Source organism: Nelumbo nucifera, chromosome 1 (assembly GCF_055504915.1).
Source record: "Nelumbo nucifera cultivar China Antique chromosome 1, China Antique-T2T, whole genome shotgun sequence".
NCBI lineage: Eukaryota > Viridiplantae > Streptophyta > Magnoliopsida > Proteales > Nelumbonaceae > Nelumbo > Nelumbo nucifera.
This window is the reverse complement of record NC_142649.1, coordinates 33,930,553-33,956,549: the sequence shown is the minus strand read 5'-3', so window position 1 is coordinate 33,956,549 and position 25,997 is coordinate 33,930,553. Positions and strand designations below refer to the sequence as shown.

Sequence of the window (25,997 nt, the reverse complement as noted above, 5' to 3'; positions counted from 1 at the left end):
TGCCCAGTTGGGTTTCCTTGTATGGCGTGGGACCCAAACATTGATCTACACATCAGCCACATAGGTTCAGCCCAGCCTAGCCTTTATTACAAGGCCTGGCCGAATACACTGTTATGGATAGTGCACCCCCTGAAACCCATCTTTTGGGCTCTATGGGCCCAACATTTACCCTAAGTGGTCCCTGGGCCAAGCCACCTTGTAACACCCAGGGACTGTGGGCAAATGCAAGATTAGCCCATCAGGTATTATCCTCAATGGTCTTACACTTAACCTCTCAGCCCATAATGATCAAACACTACCCGACAAAGGAGGACCTCTCCCTCGACTACAAGGAACAGTGTTGCACTCTCTGCTTACATGGATCCCGGGAATTAAAACCTTTTGCAAATCATTTCGAAACCATAACATATATATATATATATATATATATATATATCTTTATATAAATATATTTTGCAAAACAAAATCTCAACAATTGAAATCGGTTGCTGGCAGTCTTGGTTTCCATCAGAGAGAGTGCATCCCTGATCATTACCTTTGTCCGACAAAGGGGCTAATCCTGTCATTATGATCACACACTCAAATGAATTCTCGGATTATCCCAACATACCCAGGTTTTGACCCCCGCTAAGGATCTCACTGATTGGTACATCAAAGACAGCCAATCAGACACCTAGTGTAGTATCATAATCGAATCTAGGGGTCAAGTGTAACTTTCCAATTTTGCCCATCTATCTCCAAGGTCCAGGGCAATACTGGAAATCTGGTCCGGTTCAAAGGTTCTATTAATCCTACACTACATGTGCTTCGGGTCTCACCCTGGTAGCTGAGACAAACCACCCCAACAATTGGCAGCACACCAGTGTTAGCCTTGGCAGGATAAATCTCCCCAGACTTACCCAATGGCTGTGAACATTCTAAACTAATACAAGTCTCATTAAGTGTCCAGTTTAAGGGTATTACACAAAAACACAATACAGGAACATTAATCAAATGTGTACTTTATTCATTTACAATAAATTCATAATGTACATATTTCTGATTGAAGCTAAGGACATACAAGTGTGTAACAAATATGGTCACACGTAGCCTGCTATGAGGGGAAATGAAAAAGAAAGTATAAAAATGGAAGTGAAATCTACCAAACCAATCTTAATTTTCTTGAGCAATTAAAAGCAAATTCCATTCAACAATAAATATATCTCAGTCATTTAATCTCCCCCGTATCTCAAAAAGAAATCTGGGGGCTGAACACTCTATTTTTATTATTTTCTATGATATAGAGCTATGGATATCAAACATGCATACACGTTCTATATATGCCCAGCATTATGTTGCTAGCAGATCTCCACTCCTTAATGCCCATCAACTACTTTGGCACATTTGGGACGTGTCTCAGGTGTCAAACACAGGTGGCAAAAAACAGTGGTGTGGACTGTGGAGTGCAATTAATGTGCCTAGCATTTTGTTCCTAGCAATCTCTACCTCATAATATCTCTATTGTCTGTATAAAAATAGTGTCAGCCTCTTAAAGTCTACTGCTATAACACTATTCTCTCTGGATATATATAAAGGGCTCCATGAGAGACATGATCAGCCCCAAGCAAACCCAGAAGAAGGACAACAAGAAGAGAGATGGCGTTCCATCAGTTGCTAACATTTGTCTTGATTTCTGTCCTTGTTTCACTGTCACTTTCCGACGACATTCCTCCGAACATAAAAACATGGTGCAGCCAAACACCCTATCCCCAATACTGCGAGGACTACATGGCTCACGACTCTCGTTCTTCCGGCCTCAAAAGTCACTCAGATTTCAAGAAATTGGCAATGCAAATTACCTTGGACCAAGCAATCCAAGCTAAAAGCAATAACAGGTTGCATGAGCCCAAGTTCAGCAATGGGCGTGAGAAGGCTGCATGGGCAGACTGCACTGAGCTCTACCAGAACACCATAGCTCGACTCAATCTCACTGTCAACCCTTGTGCCATGTGCACTGATTATGATGTGCAGACATGGCTGAGCACGGCTCTCACCAACCTCGAGACATGCCGCACCAGTGTCATGGAGCTTGGTGTCTCGGACAACATCTTCTCTCTTGTGTCAAATAATGTCTCCAATTTAATTATCAACGCCCTTGCAATCAACAAGCCACCGCCCAAGGAAGAAACATTTGACGATGGCTTCCCTACTTGGGCATCGCCCAGAGATCGAAAGCTGTTGCAGATGGAGAGAACTTCTCTGGCTTGGAAGGCAGATCTTGTGGTGGCACAAGATGGGTCAGGGAACTTCAAGACTGTTAGTGAGGCAATCAACGAAGTGGCAAAGTGGAACCCGTCCGGGGTGGGGCCAGGCCGCAGGCATGTTGTACATATGAAGGCAGGGATATATCAGGAGCATATGCAGGTTTACACCCCAAATATGATGTTTACCGGTGATGGCATAGGAAAGACTGTAATCACCGGAAGCATGAGCGTTGGGGGTGGCGCCACCACTTTCAATTCTGCTACAATTGGTGAGTTCAACCAGCTTAATTTCCTTTAATTTGTTAGGTTAAGTTCATCTGTTCTTGCTTAGATGTAAAGCTTAATTAAACTGAAATAGGCCTGTCCAGGGTTGGATTCAGAACATCTACGGTATTTGATGTTGTGATTCACGAGAAGATGCTGTCAATGCATGGCTGCTATGCGCTGTGAGGTGCTCTCTCTCACAAAACGTGCACTGTGCATTGCAACAGGCATGCATTGAGAACATCTTCCATCGCAACAGCAATGCATGGCTGGGATGTCCTGTGAGGTTGGTTTGAGGTACACTCTCTAAGGAGAAAATCCAAAGTCTAATTGTCAATGGTTTCTTTGGCCACCTTAGGTTTGCTCCTCGCAGAGGGCCCCTTTACCAACCTCACAGCACTTGCCTCTTCTATTCAAGAAAATTGGGCTCATGTCTCAGTGGGCATTTTGGTCACCCCAACTTTTTTGAATGGAAGAATCAAGGATTTGCGACTGTTCATTTTTTTATCAATATTTGGATGGTTAATAAAAAAAAATTAGATGACATTTGAAGGGTATTTGTGTCTTTTCAAATGTCACCTAACGACTGGTTAACGGTAAGTATTGCATTGACACATTTTGAAAGTTCAGGTACTGAATTGTCATGTTTTAAAGTTCGAGGACTAAAGTGGCACTAAACCCAAAGTATAGGGTACTAATCCAGAATTTTCCCTAAATATTATTTAGTTCACTCAATAAATAAAACCATTGTTTTAAAAATTGACTGGGAGGCTGAATAGTTTTTGCCTTTAGCCTTTTAGGTCATGTGGGTCAACGGTTCAATTATTTGGGTTGGTCAAATCAAACAATGATACATCATCCACTGTATATGTATAATATGATATAATATAATTACATTTTGTGTGTATATTATTTTAGGTTTATTTTGTACTTTCATTTTAATTTTTATTTTTTTATAAATAAAAGAGTTGAAAATTGAAATTTGAGACTACAAAGTGAGTTTTTTTTTATAGTGAGGTTGCAAAAATCTTGAAAAATTACCCAAAATGAAAAAGATCATCCCAATTAGATATATAACTGAGCACAAAGTTATATCCTCTAGAAGTTTTCAATACATTGTATATTGTAACCCATGACCCAATGACTAAATCAAAAGGATCAATGGTTCAATTGTCTAGGTTGAATGGGTTTTGGCCAAATCAACAGTTTTTGACAAAATAGTAGGGTTTAGGAAATCTAGAATTAAAAATAAAGCCAAGTGATGGTTCAAATGGTTTAACCATCTAAGTCAACAACGAGTTGAAAACATTGAATAAAATATCATAAAAATTATAATCTATTTATATTCCATTTGATTTAAAAGAAATTAATTAACCATAGTAAAAATAATTTATTAAATACTTAAATAAGATAAAAAATATTAATTATTATTGATAAAAATATTTATATTAATATAATAAAAACAAATAAATGAACAAAATGTAATAAGATTAATTAAAAACTAATTATCCATATAAATTTAATATAAAACTAATACAAAATTATCTAACAATTATTAGTTTTATATTATTTTTTACTAATGAACAAATTCCATTAAAAAATGTAATATAATTCATTAAATTTAATAAGGATTAATAAAAATTCATTAACCTTTGATATAGTTTAGTCAAATTAAAATCAACTTCTATTTAGAAATAGGAAAAATTATAAAAACCTCCTTGTGTTTTCTAACAATCCTATGAACCTCCCCTATATATGTTTTGACCTTAACAAAATTCCCCCATATTGTTTTGAAAAATGTGCAGATATTTTCCTTTGGTTAACATCCGAAATAGAAAAATGTTCATGTAATGCATTAATTTTCTTTAAATACCAAATTTACCCTTAACCAACTTTATTCAGAAATACTTATAAACCAAAAAATATTTTGTTAAAAATATTCTTACCTAAAAATATACAAAAATAATTATAAACCATAAAATTTTAAACATTAATAAAAAAATTTAACATCAAAATACAAAAAGAAATATAAATTTATCTAAAGCATAGCATATTAGCCAATCTCACTAAAGTCCAACTTGAATTATGATCAATAAACTAGATAACCCCAAAAAATTCTAGAATAAACTAGACATAAAAGCTGTGCATGCCACAGGTCTCGACGACTAGTACCAATGAAGGGGAATAACATTGATGATTATGACTACGAGGCAGAAACTACACCATAAATTAAGGTGAGAGAGAAGATATCTAGTTAGAGGGGAAGTATGCAATGACTGAGATTCCATCGAACTATGAGTGGAGTCGGGGCTGAGGCTTAGGAAGCCTTTTGGAGTTGATAAGCCGAAAAGCTTGTGCAAAATCAAAGGAGAGTAAGTTGGGACAAGGGGAAGATCAAAACTCTGAGAGTGATGATTCAGGTTGCTGGTCATTATTGATGGTTTAGATTGTTTTCCTGCTGGGTGTAGGAGGTGTATATGGATAATACTAATAACAAAGTGAGAAAACAAACAAAAGAAATGCACCCAGATTATAGAAAAGCAAAAAAATTTGACTGACTTCAAAGCTTGTGCAAAATCAAAGTTTAAATTGGGACCAGCTAAAGACTAAAGCTCTGGGAGTGACGATTCAAATTGGTCATTTGACATATGGTTTAGATTGTCTTCCTGCAGGGTATAGAAAAACAAAAAAGTTTGGCCGACTCCTTTCAAGATGTGGTGGTGAAAATTCAAACCGGAGGAGTTAGTAGCTTCCGGAGAAGGGATAGAGGTGGCATGAGAAGAAAGGTCACTGTGTAAAGGTTGTTGAGCTGGTTTTGGGAGTACTCCATGGTTCAAAGTATTAATACATCTTTGTGTGTGACAGAGGTGTATCCAACTTTAAACAATAGTTGTTTTATTTAAAAAAAAAAAAAAAAATGGATTCTCGAAAACACGGGGTTTCATGGTGGGTTTTCATTGTTTATTGGTTGTTCTTAGTTTGGTGGCGTTTCTGGTATAGTTTTGGCCCTAGTGTCTGTTGTTGTTGCTTTGGTAATTTTGCGTATTAATGATATATATTGTTCCGAAATGAAGTTAGTTAGTTTTTCCAATTCTCTGAAATAAAACTTGATTTCAGCGGTTATGGGAGATGGATTCATCGCTCGCGACATCACATTCCAGAACACTGCCGGACCGCAGAACCACCAAGCAGTGGCGCTTCGTTCGGGGTCGGACGCCTCAGTATTTTACCGATGTAGTTTTGAAGGATATCAAGACACTCTCTACGTCCACTCTAACAGGCAATTCTACAAGCAATGTGATATTTACGGTACAGTTGATTTCATATTTGGAAATGCAGCTGCTGTGCTACAGGACTGTAACATCTATGCCAGAAAGCCCATCGCCGGCACCGTCGTAGTAACAGCACAAGGTCGACTTAACGCCAACCAGTCCACCGGAATTGTGATCCATAATTCTCGGATAACAGCCGCTCCGGACCTAAAGCCGGTGCAGAGATCAGTCGAGACGTACCTTGGAAGGCCATGGCAGCTGTATTCTCGAACTGTAATCCTCAAGACGTTTCTTGATAGCTTGATCAATCCGGCCGGTTGGATGGAATGGAATGGAACTTTTGCTCTGAATACATTATACTATGGGGAGTTCCAGAACACAGGCCCGGGTTCGTCCACAGCCAACCGAGTGAAATGGGGTGGCTATCATGTCATAACTAGTGCAGCTGAAGCATCACAGTTCACCGTAGGAAACTTCATAGACGGTAATTCATGGCTACCAGACACCAATGTGCCATTCACCTCCGGCCTTTGAATGCTCTAACGAGTAACGAGAGCTTTAATTAGAAACCAATTACCAGATTACACATTAGAGGAAATCATCACAACACTAAACGGGGTGGGCTCTACAACATTAAAGCTTTCCTTCTTTATGAATGAATGATAATAATTAGGCAAATTTCTTAAAGTATACCTAATTGATAAACTATATCTTTGCTGTTTATATATTGTCTTAAATCACTCCCCTACTATTTCTAACAATTGATTAACTCTATCCTTATCATTACTATCCCTTAATGTTCTCTCAAAATACCACGTGACATATAAATTTTTTAAAACCCAATATTACCATCCATCCCTTTATTATAAGCCACATTGCCGTAACCTCATATTCAACCAGTACCCTCTTGTTCGCTTACTCCCTTCTTTTCTAAATTCTCACTACAGGAAAGCAAAGTGAAAGCCATCGATCCAAGCTTCAGTTCTCCATGAACTCATAAGCCAGGAGTCTTGATTTTTCACCGGAAATACAACACATTAACTTCACAATGTTAGAGTGTCGGATTGTCCCCAATATCTGAACCTCTGTCTAGAATTAGAGGTGTAAAACGGGCCGTGCTGGGCCAATATAGCACGGTCCACATGCAGCCCACGCAAAGTGCATGTCAAGCCGTGCCTCCCTCCCTTGGGATATTTTGGGGGGTCGGCCCGGCATGGCCCATAGGCCAGGTTGGTCCATGGGCTGAGCCTTGGGCCAAGCCAGGCTGTGGACTGGGCCAAAGTTATTTATTTAAAAAATGAAAATTAAACTTGAAACTTTAATTTTATATGAATTTTGATGTATACAATAATTAAATAAAATAGTATAATAAATTTGATAAAAATAGTTTATTTTATTAATATATTTTATACTATATATTATTATATAATTATAATTTATATAATATATTATCTATTATATACACATAAATATATATAAATATATATATATATATAATTTAAATATATAAAATATATATGGGTTAGGCCAGGCTATGCTAGCTCGGGACCACAAGCGGCCCGACACGATAGTGCGGGCTGTGTCAGCCCGACCCACTGACTTGAAACCCCAAGCCCAGCACACCCATCAGCCCGTACAATAATGCCGGGTCGGGTCGGGCCATAGATGGCACGGCCCGATTTACACCTCTACTTGGAATTTTTCTACAACTTCTCATCCAATTTGTTATCCCAAATCCTTTTAAGGGCAACAACCTCACCACCGGACTGCCCGATGGGGACTCGATAAACTTTCCATGTCCACCCAAAGACGGTCCCTCCTTGGGTAGACGAACCTGCTTGGAACCCTAGGACAATCAGTACAACAGAGACAACCAAACATGACTTTCATTTGCCATAGCCAAACATGGTTTGGGGGTTGTGATCGGAGAGGTTGAGGGGTTTGGCCCCTTCCTGAGAGACCTCTAGACTTGGAAAACTATACCATGCAACGTAAAGAAGCTGGGGATCCTAAGTAAGACTGAGCTTCTAAATCCAATGGAATCATCCATGTGAGTGCAAATAAGATCTCCTCTAGCACATCGGTGTTCTTCTCGAATGAGGCCGCAGCGAAAGCCTCGAATGTTGCAGCCAGAACATGCCCCGTCCCATTCGCCACGGTGCACCGCTTATTGCGCTCGCTTTCCTTCCCTAGGTTCTTGATCTCCACCACCAATTCCTGGCACCCAAATTGGTCCCATGTCGACCTGCATCCGTAATCCTCGAAAGAATATGTGAGACCTCAAATGGGGTTACACGAATTCGAGGCGGCAGTGATGATTCTCGATGCACCAGTCATGTATCATCTTCCGTATGACATGATTTGGTATCTGGTCCAAACTTCTCAACACTTGATTGGTAACCAGGCATGTTGGATTCCCAGACTCAATCCATGTCTCAATGCTCTCACGGTTGTAAGAGATGTCGGTGGATAACGTGATCGGATCCTTCATCAGCTCAAGCGATATGGACCATTGGAAATGAGTCAGAATAGTGACCTCCATGTCGAGGTTGCCTTTTTGGTTACTCCTGGTTCTTGCTAGCACGGTGACCAGTTCTTCTTCCCCTTCGTTCTCTCCCCTGTTTCATCACCGCCGCTGCAACTCATTGCAGCAATCGACTCCTCCACCTTTGGTCCCTCTCCCCTATTTCATCCCTACGGCCTTTGGTTTGGACGGGTTCCTCCCTCACCTCTTCCCCCATCCCATCTCTATCTCAGTCCTTGTCTGTGGCTTGGATTCCGCCACATTTTCAGCCATCGCAGAAGCTAGAGATGAGAAGAAAAATGGGTACCTTTGAGACATCTTGGTGAGGCGCCAGATTTCTCTGAAAGCTTGAATTCTGGAAATTGGGTCGTCGGATGTGAACATAGTGTGAATGGATTTCTCTACCCACCTTAATGCCATATCTTGCTCCGATCTACTTACACCGATGAATAATTAGACAACCTTAATCGCTTTTCTTGTATCGTTGTCGAAGGTAGTGGAGGTTGTTGGACGACCCTGAGCAAGTGGTGGGTGATCTTGTATCCATAAAGGTGCTTAGGAGAGTGGCTGGATAGCCTGGATCAGTGTCGAGCCATCTCGGGGAAAGGGAAGCAAATATAAAGGTTGGACAGGCATGCTTGTTGCCATGTACCGATGACAGTAAACCAGTGATCGGGGAGGTTCCTAATGTCAAGGGCGAGTAAGCCACCGGCTTTTCAAGCACAAATTGCACAAACATTGGCCAGTGAGATGGGGAGAAGGAAGTAGTTGCTTCTGCCACACCGCAACATCCATCCTCAATCAGATCCCTACTGGTTTCTCAGATATTACAAAACCATATGCCGCATTACCAGAAGCAGCAACTCGTTTTCAGACAAGAAGCTTCTAAGTAAAACGTGGAGTAGTTGTTGCTAAGTTTCAATCCACTGTTCCCGTATAATATTTTTTTTTTCATAAAACCCTCTAAAAGGTGTTATATTTATGCATGAATAACTCATTTGTATCTTATATTTAGTAATATTAATATTTATTTATGATTTATTAAAGTATTTATACGTATCTTAATTTTCCGTTTGTATCTATATGTATCCAAGGCATATCCCGTCTCTTCAATTTACCTTTAACATACCCATAACGTTTTTGATACTTTAAACCTTGGGTATGGACTAACTTTGGTTTTCTTTTTCTTTTGAGCAAATTAATCACTCTTAGACTTCAGCCCATGTTCTCACACTTGTAAGCCAAAGATTTTACCAACGCATTAAGTAATTGCAACTTCAGCCTTCCCTCACTCCTTGTCCAATTAAAAAAATAAAAGGCTGGTAAATAAAATAGGACTGTAACAAATAAGTCCCAAGACACAAAGTGGACCCAACACAATACATCAGCCACTCTACTTAAAACTTGCTTACATTCTAGAATAACTTACTATAAGAGATCTATAAATCCAAAAAAAAAAAGTAGAAATTAACCATAGATATGTAGATTTAGCAAAATATATGTTGCCCTCAAACCCAGATTTAGGGAAAAAAATAAATATTTCAACCAATAATAGATTTTTTTTTTGTGTGCTCATCAACTTGTACCATATGTTTTTTCAAGCTGTAAAGGGCACCTAGCTCGAGATTGCAGCAGATTACTATGAACCCCACATGATAAAATCTCAGTTTCCATGGAACTATTGCAGGTCCTAGATTTAGGCCCTATTTATCTTATTTCTTCTATTTATTCTTCATGCTCTTTTCTAAATTCTCACTACAAGAAAGAAAAGTGAAAGCCATCGATCCAAGCTTCAGTTCTCCATGAACTCATAAGCCAGGAGTGTTGATTTCTCACCGGAAATACAACACATTAACTTCACAATGTTGGAGTTTCGGATAGTTCCCAATATCTAAACCTCTGTTTGGAATTAGAGGAGTAAAATGGGCCATGCTGGGCTGACATGGCATGGTCCGCATGCGGCCCATGCAAAGTGCAAGTTGGGCCGTGCCTCCCCCCCTTGAGATATTTTGGGGGGTCAGCCCGGCATGGCCCATGGCCCGAGCCCGCGCGGGCCCATGCCGGGCTTGGCCAGGCCATGGGCTAGGCTGGTCCATGGGCTGAGACTTAGGTCAGGCCAGGCTGTGGACCGGGCTAATGTTATTTATTTAAAAAAATTGAAAAATAAAAATAAAATTTTAATTTTATATAAATTTTGATGTATACAATTGTTTATATATACAATAATTAAATAAAATAGTATAATAAATTTGATAAAAAAATATTTTATTAATATATTTTATATAATTATAATTTATATTATTTGAACAAAGAAAAAATAATTCAATAGAGCTCCAAAAAAGTACCCACAAAATGCTTAAAGATCCGAACTAGTTGTTTCTCAATTATTTATTTCCACATTTTGAGTTAATTATGGATTGCCTTTTTCTTTTTGAAACAGTAACTTTCATTAAAGATATCAGTTAAACAATGTACACTGTCAATCACTCAAATATGAGTGTTAACCCCTATCAGCTTCAAGAATTACAATACAGCCCAAAAGAAATTTTCCCTAAGGTCCCCTACTTTGCCAAACTATCTACCACTAAGTTGGCTGACCTCCTTACCCATTTGAATAATACCCCAGCATCCCTTGCAAAGTAGATTATTTCCCTTATTTGTTCTCTAAAAGTTCTTACACCCAAACTTTTTGTCTATAACCACCCTATTAACAGTTTAGAATCCCCTTCCGCTTCAAAGTTCTAAAATCTCCTTTACTTAGAAAATCTCAGGCCTTGTAGGAGAGCCAAAATTTCAGCTCTGAAAGAACCACCCACTCCTATGGGACTAGAATATAGTGTCACCATTCTGCCCTCCCCATTCCTGAAAACTCCCCCAGCTCCAGAGGGTCTTGGATTACCCAAAGAGCTTTCATTAATGTTTAATTTTACCCTTTGTTGTGCTACAGGTGTCTGACAAGGCTAAAATAGAAGTTTTCTAGTTGAGGAATTTGCCATTCCTAACCACCCCCCAAGTATATCATCCACTGAAAAGTCCTTGAATAAGCCACTAACTTTCAACCAGTGTATAACTTTGATGGCTACACAGTCAATGACTTGTTCTGTTGATTTTTGTACCCCTTGTAAAATTCTGCTATTTCTTTCCTCCTGTAAAGACCAAAGAATGGCCGCTCTTGTTGCCCTCCACATCACTTTACCTCTTTTCTTTGATAGTAATAAGAAGCTTGGGTTAAAGAGGCTTGCCACATCCAGGGGAGGGGTCCACTTTACACCTTTTCTTTGGTAGTAAGAAGAAGCTTGGGTTAAAGAGGCTTGTCGCATCCAAGGGAGGGGTCCACCTACAGCCAAATAAGGATGAAAACCAATTCCCCACAAAAGAAGCAAAAGGGCAAAGGCAACAAGCATGTGAAGATAGGCAGTGATTCAGCCTCCTTTTTTGTAAATTGCCCAAAGTATTGATTTTTTGGAACACCACCTCCCAACAAAAAGCTCTTATTTTTGGAGGTATAGGATTACACTAGACCTGTTCATGGGCCGGGTCGGGCCGGGCTTTCACTCTGTATTAACATATTTTTCTAAGGCCCGACCCGAACCCGGCCCGACCAATGGGCCTACAACTTGGGCCCGAGCCCGACCCTCATAAAAAGCCCAAAGCCCGAGCCTGTGCCCGAGCTCGAAATTTATCCCATGTTGTTACTACTATTGAAGTGGCTGAATAGAGAATGAGAGAGAAATTATAAAGAAAAATAAAATAAAAAATGTATATTTTAAATTATAAATATATATATATATATTTCAATAAATATTATATTATTTATATATTTTATATAATATATAAAATACATATTATGTATTTTATAAAATATATAATGCTGAGTCGGGCCGGGCCGAGCTCGGGTCGGGCTTTTTTGACAAATCCTGAGCCCGACCCATAACACAGTCGAGCTTACTGTGTTAGGCCCGAGGTCAGGCCCATAGGCCTAATTACATGACCAAGCGCGACCGGGGTGCGGGCCAGGCCATCGGGTTACCCGACCCATGAACAGATCTATATACACCAAACTTTCTCTATAAGAAAAGAACCTATTGGGTTCGATGAATGAAGGAGGGTGGAGAAAAAAGAAGCACAAGTAAATGAGCCAGAAGGGGACACCGACCAAGAAGGGAGATGAGATAATCTACTATGCCTATTTCAGATTCCCTTTACCCTAGGACTCAGAAGTTTCCATTAACATGCACAGAAGATATCACTCTCCCTTTATTGAGGGATAAGGAATAGAGAAGTGGAAATCTATCTTTAAAAGGAGTGTCCCCAAGTCAAACATCCTCCCAAAAACGTACTTTGTTACCAGCACAAGCATCATACCTGACCAGCGGAAGGAAAGAAGGTAGCGAAATATGAATTGCTTTTCAAGGAGAAGTAGGGGTGTCAACAATATTCGAAAATCCGATTTCGAATTCGATATTTGACATAATCAAATAGAATTCAGATAATTCAAATATCTAATCGATTGAATTCGAATATCCTATTCTTACCAAATAATTAATCGGATTCGAATTCGGATATGACCTTATTCTATTCGATAAATATCCGAATTCAGCCGATTATTTAATTCTTATATATAATATATAAAATATTTTATATAATTTATATATAATAATTAAGTTATATAAATAATTTATATATTTATATATTGTATATCAATAATATATTTATTTTATATATTTATTAATTATCTAAAATAATTAATTAATTGAATCCGAATCGAATCGAATATTCAAATATTTAATCGGATTTGAATTCAGATATTAATTCTCTTTATCCGTCGGATATCGAATCAAATTTGGATATCGGAATTTCTAAACGAATTCAAATTCAGATATTGCTTGGTCCGATTCGAATCCGATCTATTTACACCCCTAAGGAGAAAACCGTGTTGCCCTAGGATCAAGACCATCCCATCCATTGTCTGTCATGCCATGAATGCTTGCAATTACAGAGTATCATAAGTTCTCTTTTTCCAAAGGAAACCTCCACAACCATTTACCCAATAGTGTCAAATTCCTCAGCTTGATGTTTCCTATTCATAAGCCTCCACTATCCCTACTCTTTGACACCACCTCCCACTTTACCAAATGATCATTTTTTGTATCCCTTAGCTCCCACAAGAAATCTCTCATCAATTTCTTCAGATTATTGGCCACTTTTGTGGGGATCTTAAAAGGTTGAGAGGTAATAGACTGGCAAATTAGTCAAGGTTGATTTTATTAAGGTTATTCCACCCCCTAGAGAGATGTAGTTTCTCTTCCAACCTACAAGCCCTTTTATAAACCTTTCCACTACCAGATCCCAAAAGCTATCAGAATTCAGGTTCACCCCCAAGGGAAGTCCAAGGTACTGTAAAGGCCAATCTCCTACCTCACAACCCAATAGTCTAGCTAGGCTTTCTACCTCCCATCTCTTTTCATTTAACCTTGCTACACAACTTTTGCTCCAATTTACTCTAAGATTGGAGACCTTTTCAAAAAGTGTTACCAACCTTTGTAGAATAGTCATTTCCTCCCATTCCCCTTCACAAAAGATAACAACATCATCTGCAAACTGCAGATGGGTAACCACCACATCATTCCCCCTAACTCTCCAACCTTGTAGCATGTTGTTCGCATCAGCCCTTGATATCAAATCACTAAATACATCTTCCATTAGAGTGAAAAGGAAGGGAGATAGGGGGTCACCTTGTCAAAGGCCCCTTTTAGCTGGAAAGAAGTCTTTAGCAACTCCATTGACCAATATGGAATAATGACAGAAGGATATACAAACCTTTATCCATTTACACCACCTCTCTCCAAAGCCTCTCAATCTTAAGACTTCTAGAAAAAAATCTCAATCCACCAAATCACAAGCTTTCTCCAGGTCCAACTTACACACTAGCCCTTTTTCCTTTCTCCTCTTTTTAAACTCCACACTCTCATTTGCAATGAGGATTTGGTGTATTATCTGTCTTTTAAAAACAAAGGCCCCTTGATTGGGAGAGATTAGAAAGGGAAGGACTTTTTTATCCTCTAATTATGGATCGCCATATTGTATCTCAACATTGAAGAAAAGGCAGAATTGAATCTTCCGTCGAACAGACAAGTTGCGTCATAATCACATAGGTCCAACTCCAACCTGATAGATTTCCAAAATTCAATAACCCAAAGGTCAAAGGATCTTTATTAAAAACAATATGAATGGTGTTACAACAAGGAGTTAATGATCTATAATAAAAAAGAAAAGAAGGAACATAATGTACAACCTGAATTTTAAGCAGTAGAAAAGCGCACTTTTGTTAGAAAGTATTTTTCTGCAACACTGGGAGCATATGAAGAAATCATTCTTGAAATGCATAAAATTTTACTACAAATTGAACTTTTTTTCTTCTTTTTTGGAATAGTTGCAGCTTAGCTAAATAAGGTGAAAATAGACTACCTTTAAATTAATAATGGAGGGATCAGCATTATCCTCAAAGCAAAATGCATGTCCCAGAAGCAGTAAATCTAATGATGATTTAATAAGATTTATCCTAGATTGAATGGAACCTAATTTTCACTTAGAACCCTTGATTGCTTCAGCCTCGTACATAAAAGAATAGATGGACTTCTATTTCAGGGAAAAAAAACTCAAAAGATCCCATTTTATTGTGTCAATGGACACCAAAACTAATGTGGGAGCTCTATGGTACAAAGGAATGACTTGAATTTTAAAAGGAAAAATGCCTTTATGAAGAACTTGGGATTTCTATTTCTAGAATTTAATACAACTTCAAAAATTAAAAAGTGCTCCTACCACGATTTCTCAGTCAGCATATTTTAGACAATGTGTGCCTCAGCCAATGATAAATTAAGGTCTTCTCTAGACTGTGATCTTCTGCTTTGGAGGCACATCTGACTTCTGCGAGGGGCCCAAAAGGAACCTTTTCCCCCATTGTCAAACTGCATTTGCCCCAAGCTACCTGAGGAATAACTATGTGAGATGCCGCTGGTTGGTGAATACAAAGAAGACTCCATGAGCTGGATGCTACTGCCTCCTAAACCATGTCCTAAACCAAAAGGCCTCTGCCGGGACTGTGGAATGGTAGGACTCAATGGCAACTTTGCCCTCCCATCTCCTGAAAGAACACAATTGAGATTGATTTAAAAGCCTGACTTTGAATGAAGAACTTGTTACAACTGATTGCAGAATGCATGCACATGCATGTGTTAAAACAAGCAAATAATCTTTGGTAAAATAAATGAATAAATAGTGTAAAACAAAAGATGGGTGTGTTTTCATGTAATATAGACCACATATGAGTTCTACTCATAACAAAGAGAAATAAACCCTGACAGAAGGTTTGATAAAAAGGGCAGCCCAGTGCACAAGGCTCCTGCCAATTTGGGTTTTGGTGAGGGACAGATGTAACAGCCTTACACTTGCACATATAGAGAGGCTGTTACCAAGATTTGAACCCTGGTCACCTAGGTTGCAATGGAGCAACCCAACCATTGCACCAAGGCCCAATGGAGCAACCCTGACACGAGGTTTGATATGATCACCTGAAATTGTCTATTTTGCTTCAGATATGGTCTGGTCCTTGCATTTCAAGTATGAATTGTAGAATATTAGCATTAACATGGTCATTGAAAGCATGAAAGGACAAAAAGCTTCATGATGGATGTTCATTGCAATTTCAAATAAATTAGTAATGATTCAAAAGTGTTGAACAAAATTTCCCCGGAACCGACCCCAGAACCACCAAGGCCAGAACTGACCCTGAAACCAGGGTAGGTTCCAGTTCCAAAAAATCCTAGAACTGACCCCCCTATAGGTTCTAGGTTCTGCTATGGAACCGAACCGAACCGACCCATGCTCACCCATACATCCTATCATATATTACTTATATTATTTATGTTTTGTTTAATGATTTCAAAATTACTTACAAAAAAATGATTTCAACATTGAAACATAAGATCTAAGGGCTTTAGGAAGAGAAAAAGAAAGAAAAGGATGGAGTTTTCATGTTCTTTTTTTTTTACAATTCTTCTCTCTCTCTCTCCACTTCTTGTTGAGAAAAAGGGTACTTCTATAATTGATTTTGGTATTTTGTGTCTAATGATGGATTCCCTGGAGTTTTCTTGTTATAAAACCTTTTTTTATAGGGATTAAGAATTTAAGACCTTAATATGGGCTTATTTGGGCTTGCCTCAAGGGGCTTGGTACAAAGGTGGCTCATAGAATCAGGAATGCATAACGTTTAATATCACATTAGCTATTTGAAATAATGCAATTGAGGAGAAGAATAAAGAGTTTACATGCTTGAATATGTTTTATATGTTATTATTGATTTTATTTTTAAATTTTCATTTTAAATATGTTTTACATGTTATGTTTATATTTGAGATATTTTTTTAAAACATTTATTTTAAAATTTAAGTTTATACTTTTAATTAATAATGTGTTTAATATTTTGTATTTTTTTTTTGAAAATTTTGGCTTTTTTTAATTTTTTAGCTTTTTTTTTTTGCATTTTTGCACCTTGCTTCAAAAAGGCGTGTGCCTCGCACCTCGAGCAAAAAATGGCCCTTGCGCTTTTAAAACACTGGCCAAAAGAAACATTTGTTTGACTAGGAAAAAAAAAAGAAATCTATTTGTGGAACTTGTTCTTTCTTTACTCTCCCCCTTCAAAAAAAGAAAGAAACATGTTCTTTAGAAACTTGATATATAATACATAGTTTAAAACTTATATTACCTTTACTGATTAAATTGAGTAATTTAATATGTAGATTATCATAATATATTAATATATGGTTCAAAACTTATAATTGTAATTTCGATTTTGTAAGTATCACATTTTACATTACTTATTATACACATTCAAATATTAAAATGGAAACAAATGATCAGATCACTTGAGTGTTTGGGTTCATGTGAGACCATGGCCTTTGTAACCATGATTGTTTGGGTTCAAATATTCACATCCTCAAAAGTATGTTGGGGTTTATTTCAAGGCAAGTTCAGTTCCAAGGCCAACCAAGGCTGGTTCATTGGATCAATTCGGGTAGGGTAGACCCCTAGACCCTAGAACCAAGTAAGGACTAATCTAAGGGAGATTGGCAGTCTAGCTAAAGGATTGGGAGCAACTTTTCACAAGCTGCACACTAAATGCATATGTAAACTTCCAGATGCCATAACTTTGCACTTAGATGTCTGATTGGGGTGATCTTTTTTTTTGGGTAACTTTTCAAGATCTATGTGTCCCAAGGTGCCAAAGATGCCTTGCCCTACTATTTTCACCAAAACCCCCTTTGTTGACCTCAAATCCTAATTTTTAACATTGTTTACAAATAAAAACTGAAATAAAATTTATAACTTAAACATAATGGACCGGATATCAATTGGACCGGATTTGTTCCAATCCAATCCAGTCCAATATGAGTCCATTACAGATGGACCAGGTCCAATCCAATCCAATGAATATTCTGAACCATTTTGGATCAGTCCAATTCAATGTCTAGACCATCAATTCTGTTCAAATTGGTTTTGATTTAGATTGGTTTCAACACAAACCTGGTCTATTGACACCTGTATCCTTATCTTCTAGAATGGACCGGATATTTGTCCAATCCAACCCAATCCAATATAAATCCATTACAGATGGACCAGGCCCAGTCCAATCCAATAAATACTTTGACCATTAAGTCTGGACAGGGTCCAATCCAAAACCAGTGGTCCATTGATACCCCTACTAAGAACCCTAGGAGCGATTACCAGGCTTATCTTCTTTCTCTCTCTCTTCTTGTCTTTTTTTTTTTATATATCAGCAACACAAATGAAAATTTCATTCAAAAGTAAAAGAAAGTACAACAAGAGGTTGTGGTTACATTCAAGGAAGCTTATAGCCTCAGCTATGCCACCCCCATACAAATTACTTTAAAGCCCAGAAAAGTTGTTGTCTATTAACTCCCATCTTTTCCTTCTGATTTTCAACCTGTACATCCTTTGAAAACCATTTAAACTTCTGATTTTCTTTTCCTTTTTGTTTTTTTTTTTTTCTTTTCTTGTCTTCTCTCTCAAAGTTTTGAGCTCAGCCACTAACAGCAATCAAGTATGTGAGACAAGCAATCAGAACTCAGAAGCTATCATTCAACATTGATTAAAGGACTGAATTTGATCCCAAGCAAGTCTCTAAATCCACACACCATAGTTTTCAAGGCACCAATGGGAGGCTAGGTGATGGATTTTTTTAAGTAAAAAACATATATCCTAGGGTAGTTCCCTAGGTTCCATAACCATATTTCCTTAATAATTATCCATAATTTTCATAAGAAAAGTATAAAGTTCATGCTAAAGTATAGAAAATCAACATATTCATGAGAAGAAAAAGAAGAAAGAAAAGAAAATTCAAAAAGCATAGGGGCTGAACCCCTATTTTTGTTATAGGAAAAGAAGAAAGAAAAGAAAATGTGTTGATTAGACAAAATCCGATCTAGGTGCAGAATAAGAACACCACTCTTCATCTAGAATTCCCTTTCCCTTCTAAGTAAAGATGATTTTATAAATTAATAACAAATAGACAACTAAAATTCTTAAGCATATAACAGGTATTATATAAAATATAAAATACCATATACATTTTTTTTTGAGAAGGTAATCCTTGTAACACCGAGTGAAAGGATCACAAATTCTGTCATGGAGTTTACCTGAACTGATAGGACTCCAGCGCTGAAACCGGAACGGAGATGGAATACTAAGAACAGAGGTAGCAGTCCCACTGTTATGCCTGAAAAGTGGGAGATGGGTCCTGCGGAAAAATCTTGGCATCCAATTGCCAACACATGATAAAGCACAAACAAAAAGGACCAATGAGATAAAAACTAGAACAAAAAGAAGGGGTAGATTTATCTTCATTTGAAGTATCCGATAGTTGTGGAGCTCCATCCTAAGAAACAATGTTCCACCAGCTTCCAATAAAGCAACACCAAGTGTCCAAGTAATACTACCAGAACCAATAATCACTTGGCTATCCGTAATGTGTAAACCATCTCTCAAAAGAGATACAATATATGGTGCCCTAAAGCAATACTGTTCTATGAAAGGCTGTGGCACAACACTGTTCTTTGCAACTTCCCATGTTCTTTCACAGAATTCCTGGCCTTTCTGCAGTACATCATCAAGAGTGACGTCTGAGGTCAAGTTAAAAAAACGAAAAACCACAAAGAATCCAGACATGGCATAGAACTGCCCATTTGGGCGAGGTAAACTATCACTAAGAGCACAAGGTTGCAGATCACAGTCCATGCCTTGATTTAAATCAGACCATTCAGACAAATTAACAGCAACTTTTGCAAGTGCACCACATTTTTCCCATTGTGGAGCCCCAATCAGGTTGACAGATGTTCCAGGTTTTCCTTTCTTCCCCATACTGCTTCCATCCATCAGAGGGCTTCCACTCTCGTCATTTAATGAAGCACACTGAGAGCAGATGTATTTTTCTTTGTACCCAGACTGCAAGCATGGATGATTAAGCTTTATTCCACCCTTAATTAGGTCTGCCTTAGTAATTCCAGGGAGCCTCTTAAGAAGATGAACCACAGATTTGTCAAAGGCATCATTCAAACCATAGCCTGAGAGAGAATAGGCACTGAGGTGATAATTAATGGCTCCAATGCTTAGGTTTAAACTAGTTTCATCATGCATGATATCTTTAGTCTCAAAGGTAACCTGCAATGATGAACCACCAAGGTCAAGTGCCCCAAAAGTTGCTTTTTCTGGAACAGATCCGAGTGTACCCATGTGATAATTAAGAGCTATCCATCCATAATAAGCTTCCTCCATGCCAGTGATGATCTTAACCCAGTCTCTCTGGCACAAGAATGATGAATTTTTCAATATAGACCATGCTTCATCAAGAAGCCATTGTGACTCTGAAGTTGGTAGCCTTCGAACTCCAGCTGTTGAATAGAGGAATAGTGAAGTACTCTTATGAGAATGCTTGGGAATTTGCTTCTCTGCCCAGGAAAGAAGTGGTTTTATTGCTGCTTGTAACCCAGATATATTATGGACCAGCTTATCAAGTCCAGGCTCAGTTTCCATTCGACGGTAGGCACGCCCAACTCGTGACATAGATTTTCTTTGATTTCCTTCAGGTAGTGATTTCAAGATGATAGGGAGACTGCTATCTTTCCTGTGAACAATAGATGCCTGATATACAAAAACCCGAGTTCCAGTACTTCCACAATCAAGTACTACATAATATTTTGATGCTTTTTCAGACCAAAAAGTACTAAAATATCTAGCACCTAAAAAGATAAAGAAAAAGAATAAAATCAGGCAAACAATAACCATGGTTGCTCGCACCCATTTCTTCTGTACAAATGGGAATCCTGGTGAGGCCCTCTCCTTTGCAAAACTTGTTTGGATGCTTTCCCTTTGTAGGGGGTGAAGCAATTTTTCTTGAGATGCATCCTGGTTAATTCCAGGATCAAAATCACCTTCTTCGGAATTAAATCTGTACATTGAAAAATCTTGAAGGGATGCAGAAAGTCTCAAATTGTTCCTGTGTCCAGGGATAACTAAATTGGAGTCATTATTTAAAGCTGCAGAAGGCAACAACCTTGCCGTTGCTGATGACGCATTCATAGAATGAGGAGCTACTTTATGACTCATTATAGCAGAAAAGAATTCTGTAATTCTGTCAAATGCCAATGCAATTTTCACTTGCTAGAAAAATTACGCAACTTCATCTTAGAACTTTGATGGTCAAATACAAAGAAACTGAAGTTATAATACTGCCAATCATATCATATATCAGGGATTTGGTGATGAGAACAGAGTTGAAAAATGTTCCACATTTACCCCTTGTCCTCATAGAGTTACCACCAGTTACATATGATGCATGAAACCTGCAATAATTCGATCAAAGAAGCATATTAACAACATAATTAATACAGCTCCCCCTCACTATCAGTCTATCAGACTTATCAGTCATGGAATCTCATTTCAACATTACTCGAAAGAAAATTAGATTGCTGACTTCACTCAGCAAAAAAAACTTTCTTATTTAATTAACCAAATACAAACGAAGATTCAAACCCATGTTCGAGCTCTGTTCCAAAACAAATTGAATACATGTTGATTCCAACCCAGATTACAGATTGATTTCAAGCCAAGTTTCATGTTTCATGCTCGATTTAGAAGTTTGCTTGCAATACAATATCAATCAACATCCACAACTTAGAAGCCAGTTCCACCAAGTTGTTATAAACATAATTTACACTAGAGAGAGAAAGATAAGACAGAGAGGATCAAAGATTGAACGATATTTACATGGATTGCATGAGAAAATCCCAGAAAATAGATAAAAAGAATAAAACCCAGATGGAAATGGCTGAGGGAGAGATACCTCGCGGAGATGAGTTAACCAAAACGAGCTGAGATCTGATCGGATCTGTGTCGATTCGTCGGAATCTGGTTGCCGGGTCAGTAGAAGAATGAAACGAAAATATTTACAAAAAGGAATGAATAAATCTAATACAATATAAGAAAAAAGTGAGTAAATCCTACTAGACACCCCGACTGTTTGTTCTGTGTCCAGTCTCTCCACTTCGACAACTCTTCAGAAGAACTCGGGAATGTCGTTCTCGTGACGAACGTGGTCGTGCCAAGTGATTAGACCGCTGGACCTTTTCCACGGGCGGACAGCCGGACACTTCTGGCTCTGGTCTCTGGACTACCAACCAGAGACGTTAAGTTTGCAGTTTGTTTGCCATCTGATACCACAGAACCAGGACTAGGTTACTAACCTGCTAAGCAAAGCTAGACCATCGATTCCCAAGATTAGAAAAACTGTAGATTGATCAGTTGCATTGAGCACACCAGAAGGAATTTGGGATCGCTTCTCACAAAAGGCGCCTCACACCAACCTCACAGGCACATTCCACTGTGCATTGGAAATATTTCCTGTAAATAATAACACATAAATACGGAGATGCTCGCAATGCACGGTGGAATGTGCCTGTAAGGTCGGTGTGAAGAGCAAATCCGATCACCAGAAGACCTGAACCTGGGGCTCAGGTCTTTATGGGCTAGACCGGGCTTTGAACCTAAGTAATTAATTAAATTTTATATGATATAATATTATAGATTTGAATATTATACCAGAAAACTTGTAACCAATGAATCAATGTCACATTTCAGAATAAAAAAATAAAATAAAATAAAAATCAGTGTCATATAAGTGGTAACCAATCAGGTAGTATTTATCGAAACTCGCAATAATTTTTTTTATTGTTATTAAAAGCTCTTCCATTACCATGTCTTTCGGTCAATGTAGATTTCCCCTAATATGTTATATAGAAAATGCATGATGTCATAAAGATATGATATAAGGAAGGCTTTCATCAGTCAAAACCCCTATAAATTCACTTAATTGGTTACCACTTTTATGATGATGGTTGATTGATTATATTAGTTTTTCTGATATGTCTTTGAGGCATCATAGTTGAACCCTTTTTATATTACGTGATATATAATATGGTTACAAAATATATTATATGATATAATTTATAATATCCATATACATAATATAATATAAAACATGTTGGGTATGATATAATTTATAATATCCAGATACATAATATAATATCCATATACATAATATAATACATAATGTAGGTCTTCCTTTTTCAATAATTGACTACTGTTTATGGTTGGCATTAAGGACTTTCTCCTTTTAGAAACTCCATGTTCATTTGGGCATTTTAACAACAAAAAAGAGATAAGTCCTTAAAATAAGGAATGCCAAATGCAACCTAAGAATGTAAGGGAGTGTTGGGCCCCCTACAAATTTCTAGGTTTAATATGGGCCTTGTGCAAATAGTTGCAAGCTAGGATAAGAATGATCATCCAAATAAATTTACATGGGACCAGTCGCCCAATGGTGCAAACTACATCTACCTATAAGCCACATCAACAGCCCTCTCTTTCTCTCATTTTTCCTTGACGCTCTCTCATTTCTCCCTTATCCCTTCCCAGCCCTTCCATGTAGGCACATGGGAATCCTCTCTTCTTCACTAGAGTCCCACTCCAAATCTCTTTCTCATATTCGCAATCACTTAGCCTAGCCAAACCCCTCTTAAAATTCTTCCAAAACTATCTCTCCCACCTAAAATTCTTCCTAAAACACCTCTTAATATATATTGCCATGTGGCAGCCCTATCTTTTTCACTAGAATTCCACTCCAACTCTTTCTCTCTCTCTCTCTCTCTCTCTCATGTTACTAATCACTAAACAATCTCTCCCATCTAAAATTCCTCCTAAATTTTGTGAAATATTTTTATATTTTCAAAAGTTATTGATATTATTGAATATTATTCAGTAAATATTAACACCTAAACTATAAATTTTCGTAATTTTGGTAATTGAAAATTTTAATTAGTAAGAATTACTTGCTTAAAATTACTATTTTGGTAATTTAATTTCAGGAATTTTTGAAAATTAATTATTGAAACCAATAATTACTAACAAATTAATAATTAATTGAAATATTAATAAATACAAATTTAATAATTAAAAATTATCAGTAATTTTTATCAACAAGTGATTATTGATATTTTCAGTAATTTTAGTCAATTTAATATTTAATGATATTATCAAATAACAATTAAAAAATTTCAGTGATTTTTTAGTGGAAATTTAATTTCAATAAATATAAATTATTTTTTATATTTTTAGTAACTTTGATACTTGCTATAATTTTTTAGCAATAATTAGTGATCGAATTGATCAACCTTAATTTCGGCCCATATACCTAGATAATATTAATGGTTAATATTATGGGCTTTACAAATATTAATTGATTGGATCAATTCTTCCCTACATGTGATGTATGGATGTGTGATGTGCTACGTTCATGGGCCATAAGTACTTGGCCCATGCTGATTCGGTAGTGGCTCTTGCACACACCATGACTGAATGCACATCATTGCCATGGTGTCCCTGCTGGTCATTGGATGACCTCCCTTAGTGGTGAGCCCCACACATCCTGAAGAGGATACGTACGAAACCCTAGCCGATTTGGGCCCACCGAAATCTGGCTTTATGAAAGTCAATGGGAGCCACTTTGGTTTGACCTAAATCAAACTAGGGCGTAATTATTCACTCCCTCTAACAAATATGAGTGCATGTGATAGGGAGATTCATATGATGAACTCTCTAAAGGCCTTCCATCATTAGCATGAGGATGGGTCCTTCAGTAATGAGGAAACGCACCAGAAAATGGGCTATCCATTTGCTGTTGGGCTTGTCTGAATGTTTCATAAGAATATAGGGGCATCATAGACCAATGCGGGAGGGGCTTCACCAGAAAATGGGAACTCTCTCACGGTACCTTGGCGTTCACGAATACGATGGGTGAGCACTCACTGGACAGAAAGGTTTACCTGAAAACGGCTCTGAACCTTGTCTAACAGAGGCCAAAGGGAAAACTCATATGATGAGTGGATATGATCCTTCACAGAAAGGTGGTGGGGTTTTGCAGCTAAAACAGTTGGCTCCATGCACCCTATGTGGTTTCCCACATTTCCAGAGACAGGTCGCAGTCTCCATCACTGAGATGGGAGGGAAATCTCAGATATGAACAAATGGAAATGGAACATAGATTAAAAACCATATCTATGTAATGAACATGAATCAAATTAGGTTGTGGACTAATGTTTATTGTTTTATCAGAAAATGGCAAACGGACAATTTGCAAAGCTTCTTGACGACAACAAGCTTAAGGGCCCGAACTATGCCGATTGGTACCATAACCTCATGTTGGTCTTAACGTCTAAAAAATTGGATATGGTAGTTAAAAATCCTACCGCGGAACGTCCGAGTGATAGGGCTTATGAGGCCAGAATGAGAGAATTCCAAGATTGGGAGGACAAAAACTCCCTAGCCCGCTTGTCATTGCCTCACTGAACAACCCAATATAGAGGCAGTTCAATCAAATCAAACTTGACAAGGACATATTGGATAGTCTAAAGACAATGTATGAGGAGCAGAATCGTTCTACTCAGCAGAAGGTCTTGAAACAGCTCATGACCGCGCAGATGTCCAAGGGGCAATAGGTTCACGACCATTGTCTTCGGATAATGGGTTATATCAATGAACTTGAAGCCCTTGGATCCGGGCTAGATCTTGGCACGCAAGTGGATGCCATCCTTAATTCTCTGCCTCCTTCCTTCAATCCGTCCATAATGAATTACAATATGAACAAGCTGAATGTCAGCGTCTAGGAACTCAGCAACATGTTGCAGAGGGCCGAGGATTTGATTACGAAGGATGAGCCTGTGACTATGCTTGCTGAAGATAGCAAATCAGGCAAGAAAAAGAGGAAGGCAAAGAAGCCTTAGAAGAAAGCTGCCAAACCCAAGAAGCAGAAGAAAGACAGGGCATCCAATGCGTGTCACTTCTGCAAGCAGACCGACCGTTGGAAGATGAACTGTCCTCAATACCTGGAATCCAAGAAAGGTAAGTTCGAATCTTGTGTCATAGAAACCAATTTATTGGTGGCTTCTGCGTCCTGGTGTATTGACTCCGAGGCTTCAACTCACGCGTGTAACTCACTGCAAGGGTTCAAGGTAAGCAGAAGGTTGAATGAAGGTAAAGTGACTCTCTTCTTGGGGACTTCTG

The 25,997-nt window shown here is 38.0% G+C and overlaps 2 protein-coding genes and 1 pseudogene across 2 annotated transcripts; 1 reads left to right on the top strand and 2 right to left on the bottom strand.

Annotated features, from left to right (window-relative positions):
* The first annotated feature begins 1,635 nt into the window (after nt 1-1,635).
* LOC104612038 (pectinesterase 2-like) lies at nt 1,636-7,158 on the top strand. Its single transcript, XM_010279344.3, has 2 exons — nt 1,636-2,512; nt 5,625-7,158. The coding sequence occupies exons 1-2, from the start codon at nt 1,636-1,638 to the stop codon at nt 6,311-6,313; spliced, it is 1,566 nt and encodes a 521-aa protein (XP_010277646.1). The 3' UTR covers nt 6,314-7,158.
* Nucleotides 7,159-7,164: 6 nt separating this feature from the next.
* Nucleotides 7,165-9,893, bottom strand: LOC104612077 (U-box domain-containing protein 21 pseudogene; annotated as a pseudogene).
* A 5,052-nt stretch (nt 9,894-14,945) lies between these two features.
* LOC104612039 (putative apyrase 7) lies at nt 14,946-22,040 on the bottom strand. Its single transcript, XM_010279346.3, has 4 exons — nt 21,885-22,040; nt 21,724-21,788; nt 19,022-21,223; nt 14,946-15,450 (listed from the first exon to the last, which is right to left on the bottom strand). The coding sequence occupies exons 3-4, from the start codon at nt 20,985-20,987 to the stop codon at nt 15,152-15,154; spliced, it is 2,265 nt and encodes a 754-aa protein (XP_010277648.1). The 5' UTR covers nt 20,988-21,223; nt 21,724-21,788; nt 21,885-22,040; the 3' UTR covers nt 14,946-15,151.
* Nucleotides 22,041-25,997: the final 3,957 nt, after the last annotated feature.